The 20,457-nt window shown below is 41.4% G+C and overlaps 2 protein-coding genes across 3 annotated transcripts; one reads left to right on the top strand and one right to left on the bottom strand.

The window, feature by feature from the left end:
* Nucleotides 1-425: 425 nt before the first annotated feature.
* Nucleotides 426-6,302, bottom strand: mtfr1l (mitochondrial fission regulator 1-like). The gene is made up of 8 exons (XM_069687691.1): nucleotides 6,216-6,302; nucleotides 5,148-5,225; nucleotides 4,863-4,970; nucleotides 4,674-4,783; nucleotides 4,008-4,219; nucleotides 3,149-3,518; nucleotides 2,882-3,043; nucleotides 426-2,042 (listed from the first exon to the last, which is right to left on the bottom strand). The coding sequence occupies exons 2-7, from the start codon at nucleotides 5,160-5,162 to the stop codon at nucleotides 2,926-2,928; spliced, it is 933 nt and encodes a 310-aa protein (XP_069543792.1). The 5' UTR covers nucleotides 5,163-5,225; nucleotides 6,216-6,302; the 3' UTR covers nucleotides 426-2,042; nucleotides 2,882-2,925.
* Nucleotides 6,303-7,397: 1,095 nt separating this feature from the next.
* LOC138614317 (nuclear receptor coactivator 7) lies at nucleotides 7,398-20,420 on the top strand. 2 transcript variants are annotated; one of them, XM_069687685.1, is made up of 16 exons: nucleotides 7,398-7,523; nucleotides 8,320-8,549; nucleotides 9,999-10,195; nucleotides 10,436-10,515; nucleotides 11,837-11,983; nucleotides 12,433-12,600; nucleotides 13,871-14,002; nucleotides 14,134-14,318; nucleotides 14,416-14,798; nucleotides 15,653-15,818; nucleotides 16,956-17,172; nucleotides 17,419-17,535; nucleotides 18,472-18,624; nucleotides 18,741-18,836; nucleotides 19,170-19,243; nucleotides 19,373-20,420. In XM_069687685.1, the coding sequence occupies exons 2-16, from the start codon at nucleotides 8,449-8,451 to the stop codon at nucleotides 19,506-19,508; spliced, it is 2,352 nt and encodes a 783-aa protein (XP_069543786.1). In that variant the 5' UTR covers nucleotides 7,398-7,523; nucleotides 8,320-8,448; the 3' UTR covers nucleotides 19,509-20,420. The 2 variants fall into 2 exon arrangements, with proteins under 2 accessions (XP_069543786.1, XP_069543787.1); XM_069687686.1 differs by having other exon boundaries at nucleotides 12,436-12,600.
* Nucleotides 20,421-20,457: the final 37 nt, after the last annotated feature.

Consider the following 20,457-nt stretch of genomic DNA (forward strand, 5'->3'; position numbering starts at 1 on the left):
ATTCAGATAATTTACTTTAGTTAAAGTATCTAAAGTCAGTTTGTACATTTGGGTGGATTCATCTATAATGAATCGTATTTTATAAACATATATATTTTTGTATGTAAAAAAGGCTGAAAAATGTCAAATGGAAAATACAATATTTCCATATGAAGTGGAGTAAAAGTTTAAAGCAGTGAACAATTTAGATATTCAAGTACAGGAAGCTCAAACTAACTTTCCACCACTACTACTCATCCATACTGATCGTAGATGACCTCCTTCTTTAAGTGATGTCTGGTAAATTGTGTCTGTAAGAGAATTAAGACGATCACCTTCACATAGAAAAAATTAAAACAAATCCCTACTTTTGTTCACCTGCACTGCCTCCATGTGGTAACATTTGTCACTGCATGGTAATCACGTGAAAAAAGAAAAAAAATTAATTAGTTTCAAAACATCAGCACATTCTTTATTTACATTTACAAGTTCTTAAATGACAAAAAAAAACATAGACGTGGTAGTTATGGTGACAGACAAAAGCAGAAATTCAAAACAAGGACTCTAAATTAAAACGTCCCCTCCACGGATCATCAGGACTTACGATGCAGATGGTGGTGAATGCGGTGTAAAGGTTCACCATCTCAAGCACAGAGTTACAGTCGCTGACATTTACACTTGCATATAGTATTTACCTCTGCATTTTGCCACTTTGACCAACGAGGGAATGAATTACAAGTTGTGGGCCAGTTCCAGCAAAACAAAACAAAACAAAACAAAACAAAAAAAACACTTCACTGCATACAACAACACAGACATGGGCACATTCTTGTTCAGTTCAAACAGCTTAGCAGTAACTTTTCACACAGCAAAACTACACTACAGGATTCCCACTCAAGGACGCATACGCATGGCGGTTAACAAAAGAGTAGCAGTGAGATATATAGAAGTAAAAGTATTTTCTTGTGAGGGCTTATTGTTAATCAAACAGTCAGGATCACGCGCATAGTGACTGTATGTTTGGGGGTATTGTTATTATTAAAGTAAAGAATGGAGGACAAACGGAGGGCAGGCAATGAGGGACGGGCTGATTTAAACAAAACCCATAGCACTTTAAACTAATATGGGAATGAAATTAGGCATTAAAACAGGGAATAGATCGGCGGTAAGGCGTCAATGACAATATGCATCATTACAATCTGGACTCCTAAAGAGTTTACCTATAGTTTTGTCAAAAGTCTGCATACAGAATGATGTAAAAGCTCTTTTATACACACACACACACACGCACGCTCAGCTGTATCTGCCCAGAGTAAAGTCGCTGCTTTATACAGGTGGTGTCCTCCACCAGGTAGCTCACAGAAATGTGCATCTAAGAAGACCTGCAGACGCTTGTATGTGTTGCGACGGCTGCAGACTTCACTCTCGTGTCCTTCTGATTTACACATCAAACAGTTCACTCTTCAGACTGGATTATTTATGCACTGTGACTCCTTTCAGTTTGAGTTTCAAAACCGGTGTCCTGTGGCTCAGTGGCTATCAATCTATATGTTAATCACACACAGAAGGACGGGCATAGAGGTGCAGCGGAGCAGGCAACATTGCAGTATTTGATGCCGTGCACATTTGCAAATTGTAATGCAAATATGAACAGCAAAAGTTATATCCCCCCCCCCCCATACACAATGTGCTACAGCAAATCTCTGCATGTACACTGGAGTCGTTTCACCTGTACATTAAAATATCTTCAAGTATGTCAGAGGACTTCTTTACACAACTGTAAAGAAACGTGCATTTATGGAATCAAGTCTGTTGTGTCCTCATTGAAAGAAATTTAAACAAAGGAGGGAGAAAAATCACTGAATGTAAAATGGGATGCAGTGCTTAAACTGATTATTGTTACCAAGAGCTGGTTGTTCCCCCTCAAACTGCATCAGCACGGTGAAGTTCACATTTGTGTTCTGAACTGTTTATTTGTTTGAACTCGGGCAGACAGCTATTGCCTCGGGTCTGAGGAGGAGAAAGGTTGTGGATCCATGGGTACATATTCCACAGGCCGAGGCCTAAAAACAATAAGAGAAAGAAAAAAAAAAATAACTAAGCAAAAACATTTTGCCACTGAAAATATTAAGGGTGCAATATGGAAGATTTTTGTCCCGTCTTGTAATGGAGGCGATGGTGAGATCCAGGCTGCCCTCAGTCCAGCACACACTTCTCGCATATTCATGCTCTGCGTTTCTTTTTATAACTATTGATTGTAAAGTGAAATTGTATAGACCCAGCAGTGGACTGACTTAAAAAAAAAAATGGCCAAGAGTTTACTTAATAGCTTTCTTAACAGCCACCGCGAAGCCGCATATTGACGGCATTTGCAATGTTTTTCCATTCGGTTTGTGTTCCTGAAGAAACGCGAGTTCAACATTAACATCTCCAGCGGTGGAGATCAAAGCCGATGTTTACTCTTGCGTTGCTTCTAATTTGCAGTTTTAGCCATCGATCGTGAAGGGTTCACCGTTTCATTCATTCTAACAAGAGGTTATCAATACGCAGTACTTTTCTTGTCAAACCGAGGGCCGACAAGACGCTGGCGTGACAGTTAGAAGAGCGGGGTGGTATTGTGAAACAGGAAGGACCAGAGCTGGCTGGTTAGGATGCTAACTTCGGTATTTCGGTGTAACACAATAAGTAAATGTCTGACATCACGTCAAAATGGTTGTTTTTTTTTCCCGCTTTCTGTTGTTCATTTTTGAATGTTTTGAACCAACAATCTTCGGATGTTGTACCTTTAACCTACTACTTGCCATCAAAGGTTTATGATATAAAATGCTTTAAAAAAAACAAAAACAAAAAACAACCAAGACAACAAGAACGACAAAAACTGTATTCCTCTCTCCTGACTTACATGGAGCAGCAGGATCGGGTTTTGATGTTGAACACGAGATCGGGCTACTTCCTTTTCACAGTGGCAGTATCTTCATCCTTCAAGACAAACTTTTTCCTCAGAGCTTCTGAAATCAGTGTGGCCGAGTCCTCCTCTCTGAGGGACGTACAGCCTCTGTTGTACCTGTAATGATACGTGGCAAAAAAACAAAAAAAACATAGAAGCAATCACTACAAATGACAAACATAGAGCAAACTTTGAGGCTTTTAGTACTCTAACATGTCTGACCTATCTTTGCTCATCTTCATGCGGTTCATGTCCTTCAAGATGTCCATGACATCAGCGAAACTGGTGGACTTCGATAGTGACACTGTATCCTCCTCTGCCTCCCGGAAGTCCATGCTGGGCCTGTCCAGGTCAAAGGTCGCGGACGCCGTCATGGAAATAGGCGGCAGAGGGTCGGGGACCAACTCTGACACCACAGAGACAACATCCTTCTCGTCTTCCTCCTCCTCTTCCTCCTCCGTGACATCGCTGATGACGAAGGAGGCGGCGGCCGTGGCGGCCGGCTGGTAGGACGCCGTCTCGAAAGGCGCCATGGAAAAGCTCATGCTTGTGTCGTCGGGGGAGAGCAGGTCGGGAGTCAGCGGGTTGGAGCCTGGAAGCACGAATGAAAGCAGTGTAGAGAAATGAGCTGGTCTGCACAGTGGTTTTAGTTAAAGGAGGTTTGTTTGTCTGAACACTGTCCAATTAACCACGGCATATTTACCGATTTGTGACGTTGTGTATTTTTTGTTTGTTTGTTAAATTAACAGGAACACAATACAAGTGTATACAAGACACTTCCCCACAGCATCCCTGTTGAATTGTTTAAAAGGGTGACGCCCATCTGCCACAGAACAGCAGAGATTATCTTTAGCCGCTGACCTACAATCCGACGCCAAGACATTTTAGTACCAAAGAGATTTAGGAGAATCAGGGCAGCCGACTTGGCGACGAAAGAATCACAGTCACATCAAGACAGTAACTCTGTGGTGAAAACGCTGAATGTCGGGTCAACAGAGCGATCTTAAAAATCGACAGGGCCGCAATGTTCACGTTTCAAAACAAAGATGCACGGTGGTCCATCTCTGGCTGGGTTACCCACCGGAATCACTGGACACAATCTTGGCGATCTGAGCGCGGAGTCTGCTGAGCTCGTCCTGCAGGGCGGTGGTCCGGTTCATTGCCGTCACGCCAGGCTTCCTTAGCCCCTCCATCCTCTTGCCCTCGCGGCGAAAGTTGGGCACAGATGAGTTCCTGTGGAGCACCAGGAGTGGTGTGGGCCGCCATTCATGTTTCAGAGGACGTGCGTCACTCCTAAAAAAAAACACACGAGAGGGGATGATTGCCGTCACCAAACAGCAGCATTTATCATGTAAATTTGAACGGGCTCGAGTTTCTCTTTTACCGTGTGCTGGCACATTATCTGATATCTTTCTTTTCCTTTACCTACTGGCCAGAAAATGTCCTATAACTGATCTATGCATGAGTTTAATAGGCACAACTGTCCAATCTGATGCAATCCAGTACAATAGAAACTTCATAAATCCTGCTTTGTCAAGTTTATAAATGCAATACAAATATAAAGCAAAAACCACCACAGACGTATACCAACACCTCTCTGACGGGACACGGTTGTTATAGGACCGTACAGCAGTCCTTTAGGCTGCATGTGTGCATCTATTAAGCTGCAAAATCAGTCTGGTGTAATGGACTTAAAGAGCACCGACTAGTTGACTAATAGTCTCTCGGGGCTTAAATGCAGATTTACCTCACTCTGGCATATGTCTCCTCTTCATCTGCAACAATCCAGGCTATGTCTGCCAAGGTAGGAACCATGGGGCCGTCCATAGGGCGAAGAGTGGGCATGCCCGGTAGCTCCTAATCCACAAGGACAAAAGTCAATGCTGTGTGAAGGGGTATTTTATATGTAGGGATGTCATAAGGATATTGCATGTACCTGGAAACATGCCCTTTGTGGAGGTTTGAGTGGGAGAGTGGAACCTATTCTTCTGACCACGCTGCGGGTGGATCCATGAGGCTTATTCTGCCAGATGGGTATAACTTCCTGCAAAACATTTAAAAAAAAAAAAAAAAAAACAAACCCTCAGGCTCTCCAGAGGAATAATACGAGTGGTCTCTGCAACAATTTGCACTCCCGAACAATCCTGGAGGGTAAAAGACCGTGTTGAGTAAACCGTACGGTAACAGCACGGACCCGTGAACAGCAAGAGAGCAAACTTACCGTTTCCGTGTCCATGGTGACGGTGGGTCTGTCTCATTCGTTGGGAAGTTACACACCAATGCTTGGTGCTAGCGCTGTCTGAAAACGGAGCAGTTCAGTAAACAGATGCCATGTTAGTGCGACTGCCAATTCTCTGGATATAAATTAGTGATTAGTGAGAGCATCTGTTGAGAGAAACGAGCAGGAGGACAACTTAAGCAAAACTTTTACTTCACCAACAACTTCAGGCAAGTTGTTACTTAAATAATTAGAAGAGGGATCAATCTAAAGCTGCAACGATAAATTGATTGACAATCAAAAAAAAATTGTTGAATAATGCTGAAATTGTCTGATTCCAGCTTGAATATTTTCTGTTTCCTTTCGTCTTCTTTGATAAAATAATCCGAATATTTCTGTCTGATTTTACAGATGCATTAATCCAGAAAATAATTGACGGATTAACCGTTATTAAAAAATAACTTGCAGCCTGAAACCAATCATAATTTTTTTTTTCATTTTAAAACGAGACTAAGATATTTGTTTTAGTCATTTCTAAAGTAAATATGATGACGACAGCTTCTGAATTTATAAAAAAAAATAGCTCGAGTTTTCGGATTTTTTTTTTTAATGCTTAGTGATGTTAATTTGTACCGATAATTGATTATTAGAGGAACAGTGAGATCAATAAGATCTTGTTTTGGACAAACACCGCCTGTCACATGCAAACACGTACTTTCAAAAAGCATCGAAAACAATCAAATATTTAAAAATTAAAAATTAAAATTAAAAAAAAAATCAGAAGATGGCTATTCTTAGTAATCTGCACTTCTTTGGCGAAACAATCTAAAAAATAATAATAATAATAAAACTATGAATTTATGGGCATTAAAAAAAAAACAGTTTGAACAACTTTGTCATCGCAGCTCTGTATGTCATTAGCGGGTAGCTAACTAGCTTTAGCGGCAGCTCACAAAAGCCCCCCCTCCTCCTTTGGTTGACCCTCAAACGCATTACTTGACCGACATTTTTTCTATAATGTTTCACTCATCTCCGTAGAAAGTCAATGAACGCGGCAGAAGAGTAACTTACAAAGCTTGAACGACGGAGAGCTCAAATGTGACGGCGTCAACGAGCCGCAGCTTCCACGTTACGTGTGAGGTTGTTGTGTAGTCGATCGCTAAGGCCGGAAACTTGTGCCTCCGAGTCCTGTGATCTCATTGGCTGGAGCCTTCGATGTTCCTTTATCAGAACCGGTACGAGACCGCCTCCTACCGGCGGGGATGAGCACTGGCAGCTCTATTTATTAAACTGGCACGATTTATTGCTGACTAATATCTTCCCCTTCTTTGAAAATAAATTATGTGGACCTACGCAATACGACAGACATTCCTACAAGATTTTTTTGTTTTGTTGTTGTTGTTGTTGTTGTTGTTGTTATCTATCTTTATTTTATATCTACAAAGCAAATCTTACAAGCAGGAAGCCAAGCTTATCCATGTTGATTATTTTTGTCATGCAGCCTGAATTAACCAATAAAAATGGTGTTGAAACTACAGTCTACGGTTGAAACGTACACGCCTTAGATTTTACGTGGATGCCTAATAGATAGATAGATAGATAGATAGATAGATAGATAGATAGATAGATAGATAGATAGATAGATAGATAGATAGAACATTTAATTTAAAAAAAATTAAAAACCAGTGCATTTAAAAAAAATAATACTAAAAAGGCCACTGAGTAGCCTATAATACCTTTTATGTTATTGTAATATCCCTGCCATGTCTATGCACATCAGCTGTACACACATTTTTATTGTTGGCTGCTTGCATTATGTATTGTTAGATAAAGTCCATAAAATTGTTTTTATGAAAAATCACCACGGCTCCATCAGAAAAACAGCGACAGAGATTGTTTGTTTATCAAACAGCATCATATTTTATTGAAATTTTAAGCACTAAAATGTCGGTTATTGCCCTGCCGCAAAATGGAATTTTTATGTTTTGCTTGAAGGATCTATTGTTTTAATGATAAAAAAATAAAAATAAAAAATAATAATAAATGTTATATAGATAAACAACTCTAGGATAGTTAAATAAATGAAAGGGAAATGTCTCGCTGGCAAATAATTCTTCTGGACCTGTGGCAAATACACTTTTTTTTCTTTGCAGAGCGCAGAGATGTGTGAAAACTCAAGATATATATCTGTCACCTACTTCCGCCTTTGCGAGTTGTCTGCCGGCAGGGAAGGAACTATCTTGACAGGTAGCTCTGAAAGCTCAGGGCGGAGCATGAATATTGAACTTGCTACTGTTGTCTGCAGTGATATCATAACACTGCAATATGAAGACACGCTCGTATAACCGCCACCCGTCTCCATTTCCGGACAAGACACAGGTCAGTAGCAGTAATACTCACCTGCAGATCCTCCAAATTCCTCCATCTCTTGTTACATTTGCTGCTGAAAGTCATTTTATTTCTGCCATAGCTGCTGTCTCCGTCATTCTGGCATGTCGTCTGAAATGCTTACTTCCCCCATGATGATGATGATGATGATGATGATGATAGCACCCTGAGCAACGAGCAAGAAGCAAATTTGTTGTGTTTTCTTTACCGTTTCCTCAAGAAATGTTAGGAGCTCCTGAAGTGTGCAGGACAAAGCTGAGCTAACCCTGTTGTTCCTGCTAATTCAGACATGACAGACATATATCACCACCCAGAGGGATGTGAGCCCTGGGAATGCCGTATGAGTTGCAGAAATGGGGCTCCTGCAGGATGGATGCAGGATGCATTCCTGTGATATTGAAGGGAGTTTTTTTTTAAATTTTATTTATTTATTTTTTTGGTCATTTCTAAATGCAGCTGTGTACTGTTAAGATATGCCACTTAACGTGATGACAGAAATGAGTTCAAAATGTACCTAATTCGTCCCACCTGGTCAGCACCCTGGCGTCACAACCTCATTGATCTCAAGTGCTTCTGACACACTAATGATATGGGTTTATTGACAGTTTTATCGAATTAGAAACCAGACTCCATTATTCTGCGGGGGGTCTGGCTCCTTATGGGGGTCATGTAGCTGCAGATACAGTGTGTTTCTCCACCCTCTCCCCCCCTTCCTATGTCTAGTGGATGGTTTTTAAAAAAAAAAAATCAGCCCACATGTTATGACTTTAGTTGCTGTCCTGTGTAGGTGCTGTAACTGGGGCAGAAAGTAGGCATGGGAAGTAAAAGGAGGAGGAAGGATGCCAGCTGAGCCCCTCATGTCTCTGCATCTGCCACCGCTGCCAACATCAGAATAAAGAAAAACAGAAAACCGAAAATGGCTCAGTCTGTGAGGAGGCCCGGGACTTTAGGAGCCATGGACCACGAGCCCCAGAGGGACAAGACCAGGACGAGCTACTTTGGCAACGTGAAGACCAGGTCAGGCCCCTAAATATGTGGATTACTGTGAAAACAGCATAGGAGAAGTGTGACACATTTGGCTGGTGCTTTTGCCTCTCAGATTTCAGCTACAATCCAGTGTTTCTCCAGAAGGTGATATCATTTTAGATTAAATGTGGTGATTTCATACACCATCACTGAAGGATTCCACACTGACAGCATCATGTAGGGGAGAACCGCAGCATCTTGCCAGCCACTCCGGCTCTCTCTCCAGCAGATGCACAGACAACACCTACTCCCCTATAAATATCTCAGCAGTGACTGTGAACACTGCTTGGTTCTGTTATTCACACTTCAAATTCTATGAACTACAAAATCCTCTTATCCCAGTTTTTAAAGGGAAAGTCCACCCTGAAACACTATTTATATTTAGGTGTGGACTTGGATCCTTGGCCTGTGAGTGCCGCATATATAACAAAAAAAAATCTCATGTTGATGGTTGAAGTCTAAATTAAGACTGAATAAGATGCCAAAGATTAGGAAGTGGACACTTGAACCTAAACTACTGATTGGTGGAATGACAGAAAATTATAAGAAGTCATTCATCTTTTTTCAAGCAAAACATAAAAATAATATTTTTTTTAAATGTGTGCATCTGCTTCTCTGTCTTTTATGATACTAAATTGTATATCTTTGCATTTTTCACTTTATTAGTTAGAATTAGCACAAAAACATAAGCAAATCATCAGTATCGTCCATTAACAACTTTAAATGTTTCTGCTGATATTGCAGGCCAATAATATGATTCTTTAAGTTTACCTAGATGCTCAAGGCCATATCCCCCCCGGCGCAATGGGTGCTCTTGCATTAAGTGTCAAAGAGGGCGCAACAATACTACGCTGGGGTGTGGAGGTTTATTTTTTTTCAGTGTTGTAATTGGATCGAAAGGGGCTATTTGCAATGTGTGCTCAGCGTTGGTCATACGAGGACGAGCTACATAATACGCAAACGTAAACATACGCATAAAATGAAATGACTATCTTGATAATTGAAATAATCTCTTCTATCTTTCATATGTGTGAACTTCTCTCTACTGCGTCATCGGCTTTACAGATAGCAAATAAAGGAATAATTCCTATGATACTGTTACCATAAGTCAAACTTAACGGGATAAAGATATTTTTTGATTCAGTCACTAATTCTGTGTCGAGGAGCAAAAGGTCAGCACATGACATTCGTAACTTACAGCAAGTCTTCAGATTTTGCTTTCCATTTGTGTGTTTATAGTTATTGATTTTTTTTATGACAACACAATGTGAGTTCTGTTGTCAAGCGGATTTTTCCTTTTTAAAGCCGCACTAATCAATATTTTTTTTATTAGCAGTGGATCAAGGGGCCTGATATTGTTCTCATGAGCTTTTGTGTGTAAATATTGCCTTGTGATAATGTAATAGTATCCGCTCTGTTTTTTGCCGCTTCATCTGTCAGGCTGGGATCCAAGCTGCCTGCCGGTGTCTCTCAGCCTCCACAGTTTGCGAAGCGGCCCTCGGAGACGCAACCGCAAACCCGAGGGATGCAAGAGGCCACAGCCGGCAGCCAGCGCCGGCACCAGCCCGTTGAGGGCCGGCCTCTCAACCACATCCCTCACATCAGAAACCCCAAGCTGCGGCAGTACTACCTTCAAGGTACTCCTCAAACTGCTTGCATCATGCAAAATAGCTGAGTGAGAAAATGCGGCCGGTTGGCAATTTAATGTCTATGCATGAAGTTATTTCCATAGTGACAGGAGTGGCAGTGACTTGCAGTGATCGTGTAAGGGGGTCGCGATGAGGCACCGCTTCCCGATACTTCGTGCTGTGCTCAGTGTGTTTTTGCCATAAGGCATGACAGAAATGGTTTTTTTTTTTTTTTTTTCTTCCTCACAGGGACTTCATCGGATCTAAACAATACTGCAGTGATAAAAGAGCATGTGGGTGGACTTTCTGATGACAGCACAAGCAGCAGGGTGAGTCACATTGTTCTGTTTGTGACTTTCTACGCTTCAGTGAGGAGCACAGCTGTGGGAAAAGGTATGGCTGCATTTCTGTATTGTCTGATTAGGTAAGCAAGAGAAAGAGCTGTGCGGCCGGTAATTGGTGTCACAATTTATGGTCTTGAAAGAGTTTGATAAAGAGCATCCAAAGTTCAGCGATGAGTTGTCGGAGCTGTTTCGGCTGTTCTCCGACATCATGGGGAAACAGAGTTTGTTTCAGAGACTCTGCAGCAAATACAGACAAAGGAATGTATTTTCAGACATTTATTCTAAGGTATTTGTTAGCTGGGATTTTAATTTAATAGTAAGCTTGTAATTACAGGCTAAAAAGAGAACAATTGTTGATTTTCTGTCCGCTGTGATCGGCTCTGTGTTATCACGCATCAGGGAAGGGCATTAGTGCTTATTAGTTCGTACATGTACTTTTGCTTTGCTTTATATTTCACTGTATAATCCATGCTCATCCTAATCGATTTCTGATTCTTTTTTTCTTCCTCTATATGTATACACCTTTGTTGTTTTATTGGAAAAAATCAGATGTAGTGTATGTATATGTTATATCGGAGGGTGAATTACAACCATTTAAGATGCCATTGAATTATATTCGACTGTATTTCAGATGTTTTCACATCTAAATATTGGAAACACATTATAGTGGATGTTAAAATTTAACAAAAAAGCTATTTTTCATCCTGCTACTGCTAAAAAAAAAAGACATGTACTTGTACACAAATATAATTAATGCCTTAAAATGTGGATATGCACCCGTCCCCCCACACATCTACAGGCTCTCACCCACACGAGTGATTTTCTGCAGTCATATCATCTGTCAGGCGCCAGTAATCTAATTTAGGTCAATGGATCCATCTGTCGGTGGATGACAGTTATGATGCTTCGACTCCCACAGTTTTAAATAGATGCGCTTACTTGCAGACAATCATATATACATTTTATATTCAGGTTCACATCAAACTGCACTGAACTGAACTGTTTTAGAGAGAAAGCAGGGGGTATTTGAGTCTGTAATTATATTAAACTCGTGGTGAGTTGAGCTCTATGACAATACATTTAATGCCCTTTGCTGCGGGGTTTTTCCTCCTTCATATTTTTCCCACTGGAATGACAGACAAATTGGAGTTTTGAAGATGGATGCACAATATTTTCCTTCATCCCTAAACAAACTCGGTTATCTCACGCATGAATAAAGAATATCGCTGGTGTGTGATCAGCTTTGAACTTCTTCTGAAAAAGGCCATTCAGCCATTTTCTTGTGTTGCCGTGTTTCCCTTTATAGGGTCTCCCCGGGGACACGGTGTTCAGCGTCTCTTCTAAGTTCAACGGTAACGGTGCATCCTCAGCAGAGAAGAGCAAAATGAGCCAACGCCCCTCCCATACCTCCACGCAACCATTCTCCTCGTCTGCTGCCCTCATCCCCAGAGAGGTAAGAGTCAACTGTGAGCACACGAGAGCTCCTGACATGTGACTCGCACACTCATTGCGTGAGTGCGTGTAAAAAGAAGGAAATGACACGACTGCTGCTGTTGATTTGAAATGCAAAACAAGGCCTTGTCTGCCTTATGACCTCAAGCATGACAGGTCAAGGCAGGAACTGTGTTGCTTAAACCCATTCATGTAATCAATACCGCACCCAAAACCTCTTTTCTGGTGAAGAGCAGGCGGTTAGATTTTTCTCTTTAGTCATTTTAATGTTATAAACTGGGGTATTGTAGCTGTTAAACTACAACCCTCATAAGTCCTGTGGGACTAAGTTGTGACTACAAACAGAGAGGAGGGGAAGTGCAGGCCTGTAGAAAGAGGAAGTGATCACTCTTGTGCGAATGTGTCCATATCAATGTCAGAGCTATTCTTATAATGGCTTCTCTTCTGAAGCAGCTGGTCATCCCGAAGGGAAAAAACACATCCCTAAGTCAAGGATCAGCTCACTCACAACTGGATCCTAAAGAGAAACCAGAGGTGGAAGCGGATCGGGAGCATTTGGATCGACTCGTTGCTCAGCCTCAGTCCCCCTCACCAGAGGCAGAATATGACAAACTGCTGGTAAGCAGAAAAAAACAACTGCGTGCATTGTGTGTGTCAGGAATTTAAAAAGCACACATTTTACGGTGTTAAAAAAAAAATGCCTGTCATTGAACTGAAGGACAGTTGTGGAAAATAACCAAGTACATGCACTGTACTTATGTACAGTAAAAAAATATATATATTATTGAGCATATTGCCCAGCCATATATACAAATAATTTATTACTCACAGGGGAAATTTTCTGCATAAAGAGTAAGTTTTACACTAATTAATAAGGTACATTTTGCTGCTAATAATTTTGTATTTTTACGTTTTACAGATTTTCAATCCTGTTATTTTCAATGGAATACTTTTGAAAATGTTGAAAATATACAGTGCTATAGCCACAACCAATACAACAAATTAGTGTATGAAAAGAAGGTAGATTTATTGCAAAGTGGCAGAAGATAATGCAATTATAATAAATCCAATTTAATGACATTGCTAGCTCTTTATCTTAATTGGATCACCATGCATTTTTCCAGCTGTTAGCTGTGGTGAGAATAATATGAGGCGAGGAGGTTTTATAATGGATCGAATGAACATGTTACCATGGAAACGAGCAACAACACACACACACACACAACAGCACTGAGCACAGACAGAATTTAGGAAGAGAGACAAAAATACGATTCTTTGTTTTTTTTTTTATGTCTGAAAGGCTTTTTGTTTCCAAAATTATGCGGGCAGCAAGCAAACATCAAATTCGGACTCTTGAAAATTATGTTAAGAACTTCAATCCCAGAAATAAAATGCACCGACTTCAGCTGTGTTTTCAAGTCTTTTCTGCACACATGCATGGAATTAGAGGTCTTTACAAACTGAGGCAAGTGTTTTCAACGCACAGAAAATCTGGCACAAAAAAAACACCCACAAACATATTGTAAAAGATTTTAGAAAATTAGATATTTTACTTTGTTTCTGGGCTTTAGTTGGTTGACTCGCTTGAGTTGTGCACTGCAGTTGTATCCAGGACCAAAATGCCAGTCTATAAAATGTCAAAAATTAGGAAAAGAAAATGTCAGTTAAAATTAAAAAAAAAAAAAAAATCCAAGATACATATTTAAATGTCATGTTTTGTCTGAGCCAACAGGTCAAAACCCAGTTATGTCCAGTTTATTACCATATAAACAGAGAAAAGCGGGAAATGTTTACATTTGTAAAGCTAGAGTCTGTACGTCTTTGTAATTTTTGTTGTGCTCGTTGTCTTTTTAAAGCCATATTTTGTTGTTAACACGGATGCTAACAGGATGTGGAGGCGGTGCCGATGCCTGACGGACAGCTCTGCTTATTGGCTCTACCACCAGAGTGCTGTCAGGGGGAGGGACCAGAGGCCATGCCCTACCTTAAACTGTTCTGCCGCTACATCACTGACCGCAAGGTGGGGTCGAAGAGCACTGATTTAATCTCAGTTATGCAAACATTAGTCGGCAAACATCAAGAATTTCTCTCTCTCTCTCTCTCTCTCTCTCTCTCTCTCTCTCTCTCTCTCTCTCTCTCTCTCTCTATCAGGGTGTGGTTTCAGGCATCCTGCTGGTGACTTCTAATAAGATCTTCTTTGATCCGTGCAAGACGCATCCTCTGGTGAAGGAACATGGCTGCGAGGAATACCTTCTGTCTTGTTCTGTTGACAATCTGGCATCCGTCTCCTTCTTCTCTGACATCTCACATGTTCACTTCAACACCTCCCAGCAGAGGTCAGCAGTCATTAACTGTCACTAAATGCACAACACAGACTCAGATTACATGAAATGCAAGTACAGCAACTTTTTTTTTTGTCCTTATTAATTTTAGGAGAAAAGGTAAGAACCTTTTCCAGAAGTTGAAAACCACTAAAACCCGAGCAGGCAGCCTCCCAAACCACAAGGGGGAGTCAGTTCCAGCTCTGGTGTCCGCTGCTCCATCAGATTTGTCCAGTGTGGCTCTGAGCCTGACCAAAGAGGTTTCTGAAAACGAGGAGGTGGAGAGCAGAGACATGGCGGCGGTTGAGCGGGAGCTGGACGGCAGCCCTCTGGAGGTGCTGTCGGAGGAGTCTGTGGGCGGCCTGGGAGTGGCTGTGCTGAGCAGTGCTGCCACCTTCTGCTGTGGAGGTCAAGAGGCGCCAGGGAAAGTGAAGACAGACCTGCTGCACGGTGATGGGACAGAGACAAAGTCTTCTGTGAAGAGTCAGACTGCAGGTATGAATGCAATTTATGATCTGTGTGATGGGGTTCAACCTCAGATAACACAAAACATGGCGTAGTCGTAGGTAGAGTGATGTTGCAACTTATTGTGCTCGTCTCCCAGAAGTGGAGACTGGTGGCAAAAATATATTTGCAAGTAGAAAACCGGTATCAACAAACAACAAAAATGTTTGCAAAAATGAATCTAAACCAAAGAGTTACAAAAGTCACCAGTGTCTCAATCAAAGTTGCCGTTAACTTCTCTGTAACTTGGCCCACGTTGACCCTCCATCCTGAGGATGCCCCTTTAAACGCAGTAAGCCCCTCCCATCAGGCTAATCGATTATAAGAAAACATACAAAAAAGCAATTATCTTAACCTGGAGGTTATTATTCTACTGCTTACTGCAGAAAACAAAACAACGGGAAAAAAAAAAAAAAAAAAAAATCCTTCACTGAGCCCAACAAATAGCTCACAGATAAACCTGTCTTTTATGATTAAAAAAAAAACCAAACTGTGACATATACCGATGACATCACACAACTGCGCGTCGCTACAGGCGTATTAAACAGCTGATTCGCCTCCGCCTCAGTTTGAACTGGACGCCCCGGGAACAGGCTGAGAGGAGAGCCGACCTACAGTAAGTGACCAGCGGTGTAAAGTTATGATGGAACTAATACGTGTGCACCCTTGATAATCTACTGACAGGCCAATTAACGGTGAAGTTTCCCCGGGTCCGATGTAGTTAATCTGTATGGAGTGCAGGTGTGTGTACGCGCTCCGTCAGACTCTGTCTGACAGATGTGTTATTTTCTTTTCAGCATTTCCTTTACCTTAAATCCATTGTTGTCCTCTTGTTTATCTCCCAGTGCCCCGGAGGGCCTCGGCAGGCAGTCCTGGCGGTTTGATGTTTGTGCGGCTGCGGGCTCGTCCATCGGCAGGAAAGAAAAAGGGTGTCGGCGTTCAGCTGGGAACAGCCAAAACTTTGGCCAAACGGCATGCCTGGCTTGCCTGGCTTGCCCTCTCCCAAGAAAGGTAACTAATGGCAGAGTAACGTGTCTCCTGTACAAAGATCAGAGATTTAAAGGGACACTCCAACAGTTAAGTACCCAGATGAAACAGAAAAATTGTTCTGTGTAGCAGAAGCTTAAATATTTGTTGACCTTTAGATTGGTCAAACTGTAATATAACTTTAGAAAGCTCCTCCAGGTCTACGGGAGACATTACTTTTTTCAAATTCACCATCTTAGTTTTGCACAAAAAGAACGAGTTCAACTTAATATTAACATATCCATCTCGGTGTGATGCTCAAACTAGTCACTTTGGTTGATCGTTTACTTTTTCTGTCTCCTCTGTACTTGTCAGTCAGTAACCGTTATCAACACACAAACACTGACCTCAGTAAAACTGCAAAAGAATTCAGTAGGTTTGTAGTTAGTTGCAGATGAATGATTGCTGTGAAAGGGCCAGTAGGATGCAAACAATTCATGTTTAACAGTGGTGGGAGACTACGAATGCTAAAGTACTCAAAGTCAAAATTGTAGGTACTATGGAGATACTTAAAATTCAATGCTATACTACACTATAATATACAGCACTAGTATTAAGTATTTATATGTTATGCAACTTTAGACTTTGTATTTGCACTTTTAATTCAATGAAAACATTTTGTGTCTACTTGCCCAGGAACAGCAGAGGCAAATTAGCTGTTAGATAACTCTGCTGCAATGACTTTTAATCGTGCACTGTCCCTTAAAAAAAATATATCTCTACTTCTCTATCTCTATTTCTAGTGTGCTATTGTTACTTTTACCACCAATACTTAAATATGACATCCATCCATCCATCTGTCCCAAGAAGGAGTTACTCTTTAACTCCGTTAACATGGGTGACCAAAAACAAAGAAGCCTTTCTTTTGAGGTTAAAGATTTTCAAGAAACTTGTGTGCAATATCTGGGACCTGCTGCTCTACAGCTCTCAACTATTCCACACAAATACTGTTTAGCGCAACATGTCATCAAAAATCCGTCTCCAGTAAAAGGTGAGTTGACAATATATTATATGACAACAAAAGTGCCTCAGTTTGCTCACGGTTGTGTTTCTCACCATGTTGACGCAGCTGCTGGTGTCATTTCAACATTTGTGTGGGACTGCGTTCTCCTCCCACTGCAGCGCCGACGAGCTGCACGCCTACTTACAACAGTCTCGGCCAGACGTGTGCATAGTCGAAGCAGGAGAGGAGGAGGAGGGGGAGGCGGACCGTGACGAAGAGGAATTTGTACTCATTGAGGACAAGGGGGAGGAAGAAGAAGAAGAAGAGGAGGAGGAGGATGATGATGATGAAGAAGAGATGTTCCAGAGGCACCGCAGCTCAGGGGACGACTGGGAGGTGAGTGGGTTCTTTTCGGTCTCACAGAAGTGCAGACAACAAGCGACTGGTGTCACACAGACTCAGTAATAGAGAGTGTAATAAATAATAGAGAATAAATGGCGTGTTCATTTGTGAACAGTCACTGCAGACTGAAATGTTCGATGCCCGATGAAGACCAAATTCTATTATTGTGTTTCTGGATGTTCTAGAACAAACAGGTTTGTTTGTTTGTTTTTTTTTTTCAAAGCTTATATATTGTTGCAGATGGTGTTGATGGAGGAGAGCAGGGACAAGCCGACCCCGGTCACCGACAGGGACCCTGATGGACTCGGCAATATTGTACAGAACAGCCAGATTTTAGAGGCCTCGCATGTCAGAGAGGTGAGTGACACACGGATGGCAAACACAACCTCCTCATACCCAGCGTCAATAACCTGCATGCTGTGGATCAGGTTACTCCAGCTGCTTGTTAAATCTAATAGTTGGTAAGTGAAGTCCTTCTGACAAATTTCAAAATGGTGATTTCCATTAACACAACCAAGACCGAGGGACACGTTTAGTTTGAGACAGAGAGGCAAAACAAAGTGCAAAAAATGACAACTACACCGCTTCCTGGTGACCTGACAGCAGCTGGACGGTCAGAAGACGCTGTTTAGAGATTTTGTGAGAAAATCACTGCAAAAGTAAGTGGCTACTTAACTGAGACACTTAAGTAATGTCTCAACCAGTAAGGCCCTTCAAAATGAACCCATTGGTTGCGAGGAAACATCTGAAGTGCTGTGCAGCGGTAACATCAGCGGGTTTTACGCTACGCTACATAGACTTGCTGTATTAGTAACTCCAACTTCTTAGTGTCTAACATTAAAGATACATCTTAATATAATCGATAAATAATATAATCAATAATGGTTAATTAAAGCTAAGTTTGATAATTGTTTTCATACACATGAACTTATATTTGACCTTAAAAACAATTGACATGATTATTAAACTGCATCTGAACACGGTGATATGTCAAATACGTGGACCATATTCATTATTCCCTCTTCTCTTTACAATAAATGGGTCATTTATGAACACGCTGGTTGCATCACTTGGTTTAGTTACACAGCTGTCACACCTGGGAGTAGCTGCATGTAAATATTTAACAACTAAACTCTACAATTGAACAAGTTTGCATGGTGCAGCTTACCCCGAGTAACCTTTTAATGTGCACCCAGATGGCTCCTACTGTGTGTGCCAAGCATTCAGATGTCACGCTTCCTTTGTTCATTTCCATTTCATTTGTTTTCCTCCCCTCCTTTTATCTTCCTCCAGCTGTGCAAGGAGCTTCCCCCCAGGACAGTTGGCTACATGTGGCAGCTGGCTTACAGCACATCCCGTCACGGCGCCAGCCTCAAGTCTCTGTACAGAAAACTCAGAGCCACAGACTCCCCTGTGCTTATTGTCATTAAAGATGCACTGGATGAGGTAAAGACACTGTATGCCAGTTTTGTTTTTTAATATATAAATCATAGATGTATCTTTTATTCTTAATTGCTTTGCTTTGTTGTTGTGGCCGTCTGTTGTGACCTTTTTTTCACCAGATATTCGGGGCCTTCCTCTCTCACCCTCTGAGGCCCAGTGAGACGTTCTACGGCACAGGAGAAACATTTCTCTTCATGTTGCATCCTCGCTTCAAGGTAAGAAGACCAATAACCACCCGGAGTGTGCTGCTGTTCCTCTGTTCGTTCAGCCAATGTGTTAAATAACTCTAAAACTTTGCAAATTCTGCATTTTGTTTGAAAATGATAAATAATTGAACTACACTAAAGAATGAAAGTATGGATACGCATGTCATGTGACAAAATTTCCACAACTTCAGTATTTGTCATGCTTCCTTAAAAAAAAAAAAAAAAAAAAAAAGAACACTGAATTGATAAAAGAGGATTAACCCTGTATTTGTGAATATGAAGAGATGAAAATTTGAGAATTGTCTTTACTTCAGTTTTGTGGTGACTGTATCTTCTCCTCAGTGTTTCAGATGGACTGGAGAGAACTCCTTTTTTATTAAAGGAGACTTGGACTGCTTTGCTATTGGTGGAGGCAGGTAATGCTTTCTTAACTGCCTTTTCTTGCATATTTTATACGAGCATGTGATGTAAAAAAATGATATTCCTTTTAAACCGCACTGAACCGATCAGTTTCCTCTTCCTAACTGCCGTTTGTTTTTGCACAGCGGTCACTTCGGTCTATGGGTGGATGAGAACCTGTATCTGGGCCGCAGCAGCCCCTGCTACACTTTTAATAACTGCTGCCTCGCAGAGACCGACGACTTCCGGGTCATGGAGCTGGAGGTGTGGACGTTCAGCTGAAGAGATGACTTCGGAGTTTCACCTTGATTCACCTCGTCGCTGCTTCATTAAAGACAGCATTTGTCACCGAGCGAAAACATGCAGCTGCTCCTTCATTTAACGGTAACATCCATATAAAAGAATTACCCACAAACTGCTGGATTTATCCGTGCGATTCAGTGCTGCGGGTTTTAGTGAACTGAAAAAAGCTGACCTTGAACAACTCGCTGTCCCAGAGCACGTTCGGTTTTGCGGACCGTCTCGTGGTCGACTCATTCCTGTGGGTTTGGCAGCCAAGCTGCCATCTGCTGTAGTGAGCTTAGCTGAACTGTTACGAAACTGGATTCTTTGAATCCTCACTTTTGAATGGAGTGCATTACAAGTCTCAGACACCGGACTTTGCTCTTTTAATGTGAATTGGCAACCTCATGATACTTCATTATTTATCCTGATAAATGATGGTACACCTGTCTTCATTAGATAATGCATGTCCCTGCTCTTATGTAACTGTTCCGTTGATGCTGGAAGACCTTTGAATGGATTTCTAAACTGCACGTGTACAGCCACCAGGCTCACAAATACTTGCTTCCTTTTCTTAACCACACATTTTTATGGTTTTGTTTTCTCCACCAGAGTCACAGACAGTTTAAATTAATGGTGAACGCTTGGAGCTCCACTTTGAGAAAAGCTTCTCAATCCAAGAACATTTGTACTCACTACTGTTCTTAAGAGCATCATTAATGACTCTTGTATTTGATTCGTTTCAAGTGCCGACTCTTTCACCACTGTGGTTTTTCAACAGGAAAGTAAAACATGACAATTACTTCAGATTAATGCAGTTTCCTCATTCGGCTGTATCAGGAACATGCTCTCACTCTTTGCTTACATTGTACAATATTGTAGAATAGTTAATAAAAATCAGCACAATGTGAATTCAAACTTTTGTATGACTTATTGTTACACGTTACTG

Source organism: Brachyistius frenatus, unplaced genomic scaffold (genome assembly GCF_029030835.1).
Source record: "Brachyistius frenatus isolate BFR_SWC_R1_liver_20210118 unplaced genomic scaffold, ASM2903083v1 Contig_481, whole genome shotgun sequence".
NCBI classification, from domain to species: domain Eukaryota; kingdom Metazoa; phylum Chordata; class Actinopteri; family Embiotocidae; genus Brachyistius; species Brachyistius frenatus.

What these genes read in the sequence shown, in the direction of transcription:
- mtfr1l (XM_069687691.1), bottom strand. An exon ending in GAGACATATGCCAGAGTGAG is followed by an intron (nt 4,220 to 4,673) that starts GTAAATCTGCAT and finishes GTTTTTTTTTAG; the next exon opens with GAGTGACGCACGTCCTCTGA. An exon ending in GATTGTGTCCAGTGATTCCG is followed by an intron (nt 3,519 to 4,007) that starts GTGGGTAACCCA and finishes TCGTGCTTCCAG; the next exon opens with GCTCCAACCCGCTGACTCCC.
- LOC138614317 (XM_069687685.1), top strand. Translation starts at nt 8,449, where the DNA reads ATGGCTCAGTCTGTGAGGAGGCCCGGGACTTTAGGAGCCATGGACCAC. An exon ending in GCTACATCACTGACCGCAAG is followed by an intron (nt 14,003 to 14,133) that starts GTGGGGTCGAAG and finishes TCTCTCTATCAG; the next exon opens with GGTGTGGTTTCAGGCATCCT. An exon ending in TTTGCTATTGGTGGAGGCAG is followed by an intron (nt 19,244 to 19,372) that starts GTAATGCTTTCT and finishes GTTTTTGCACAG; the next exon opens with CGGTCACTTCGGTCTATGGG.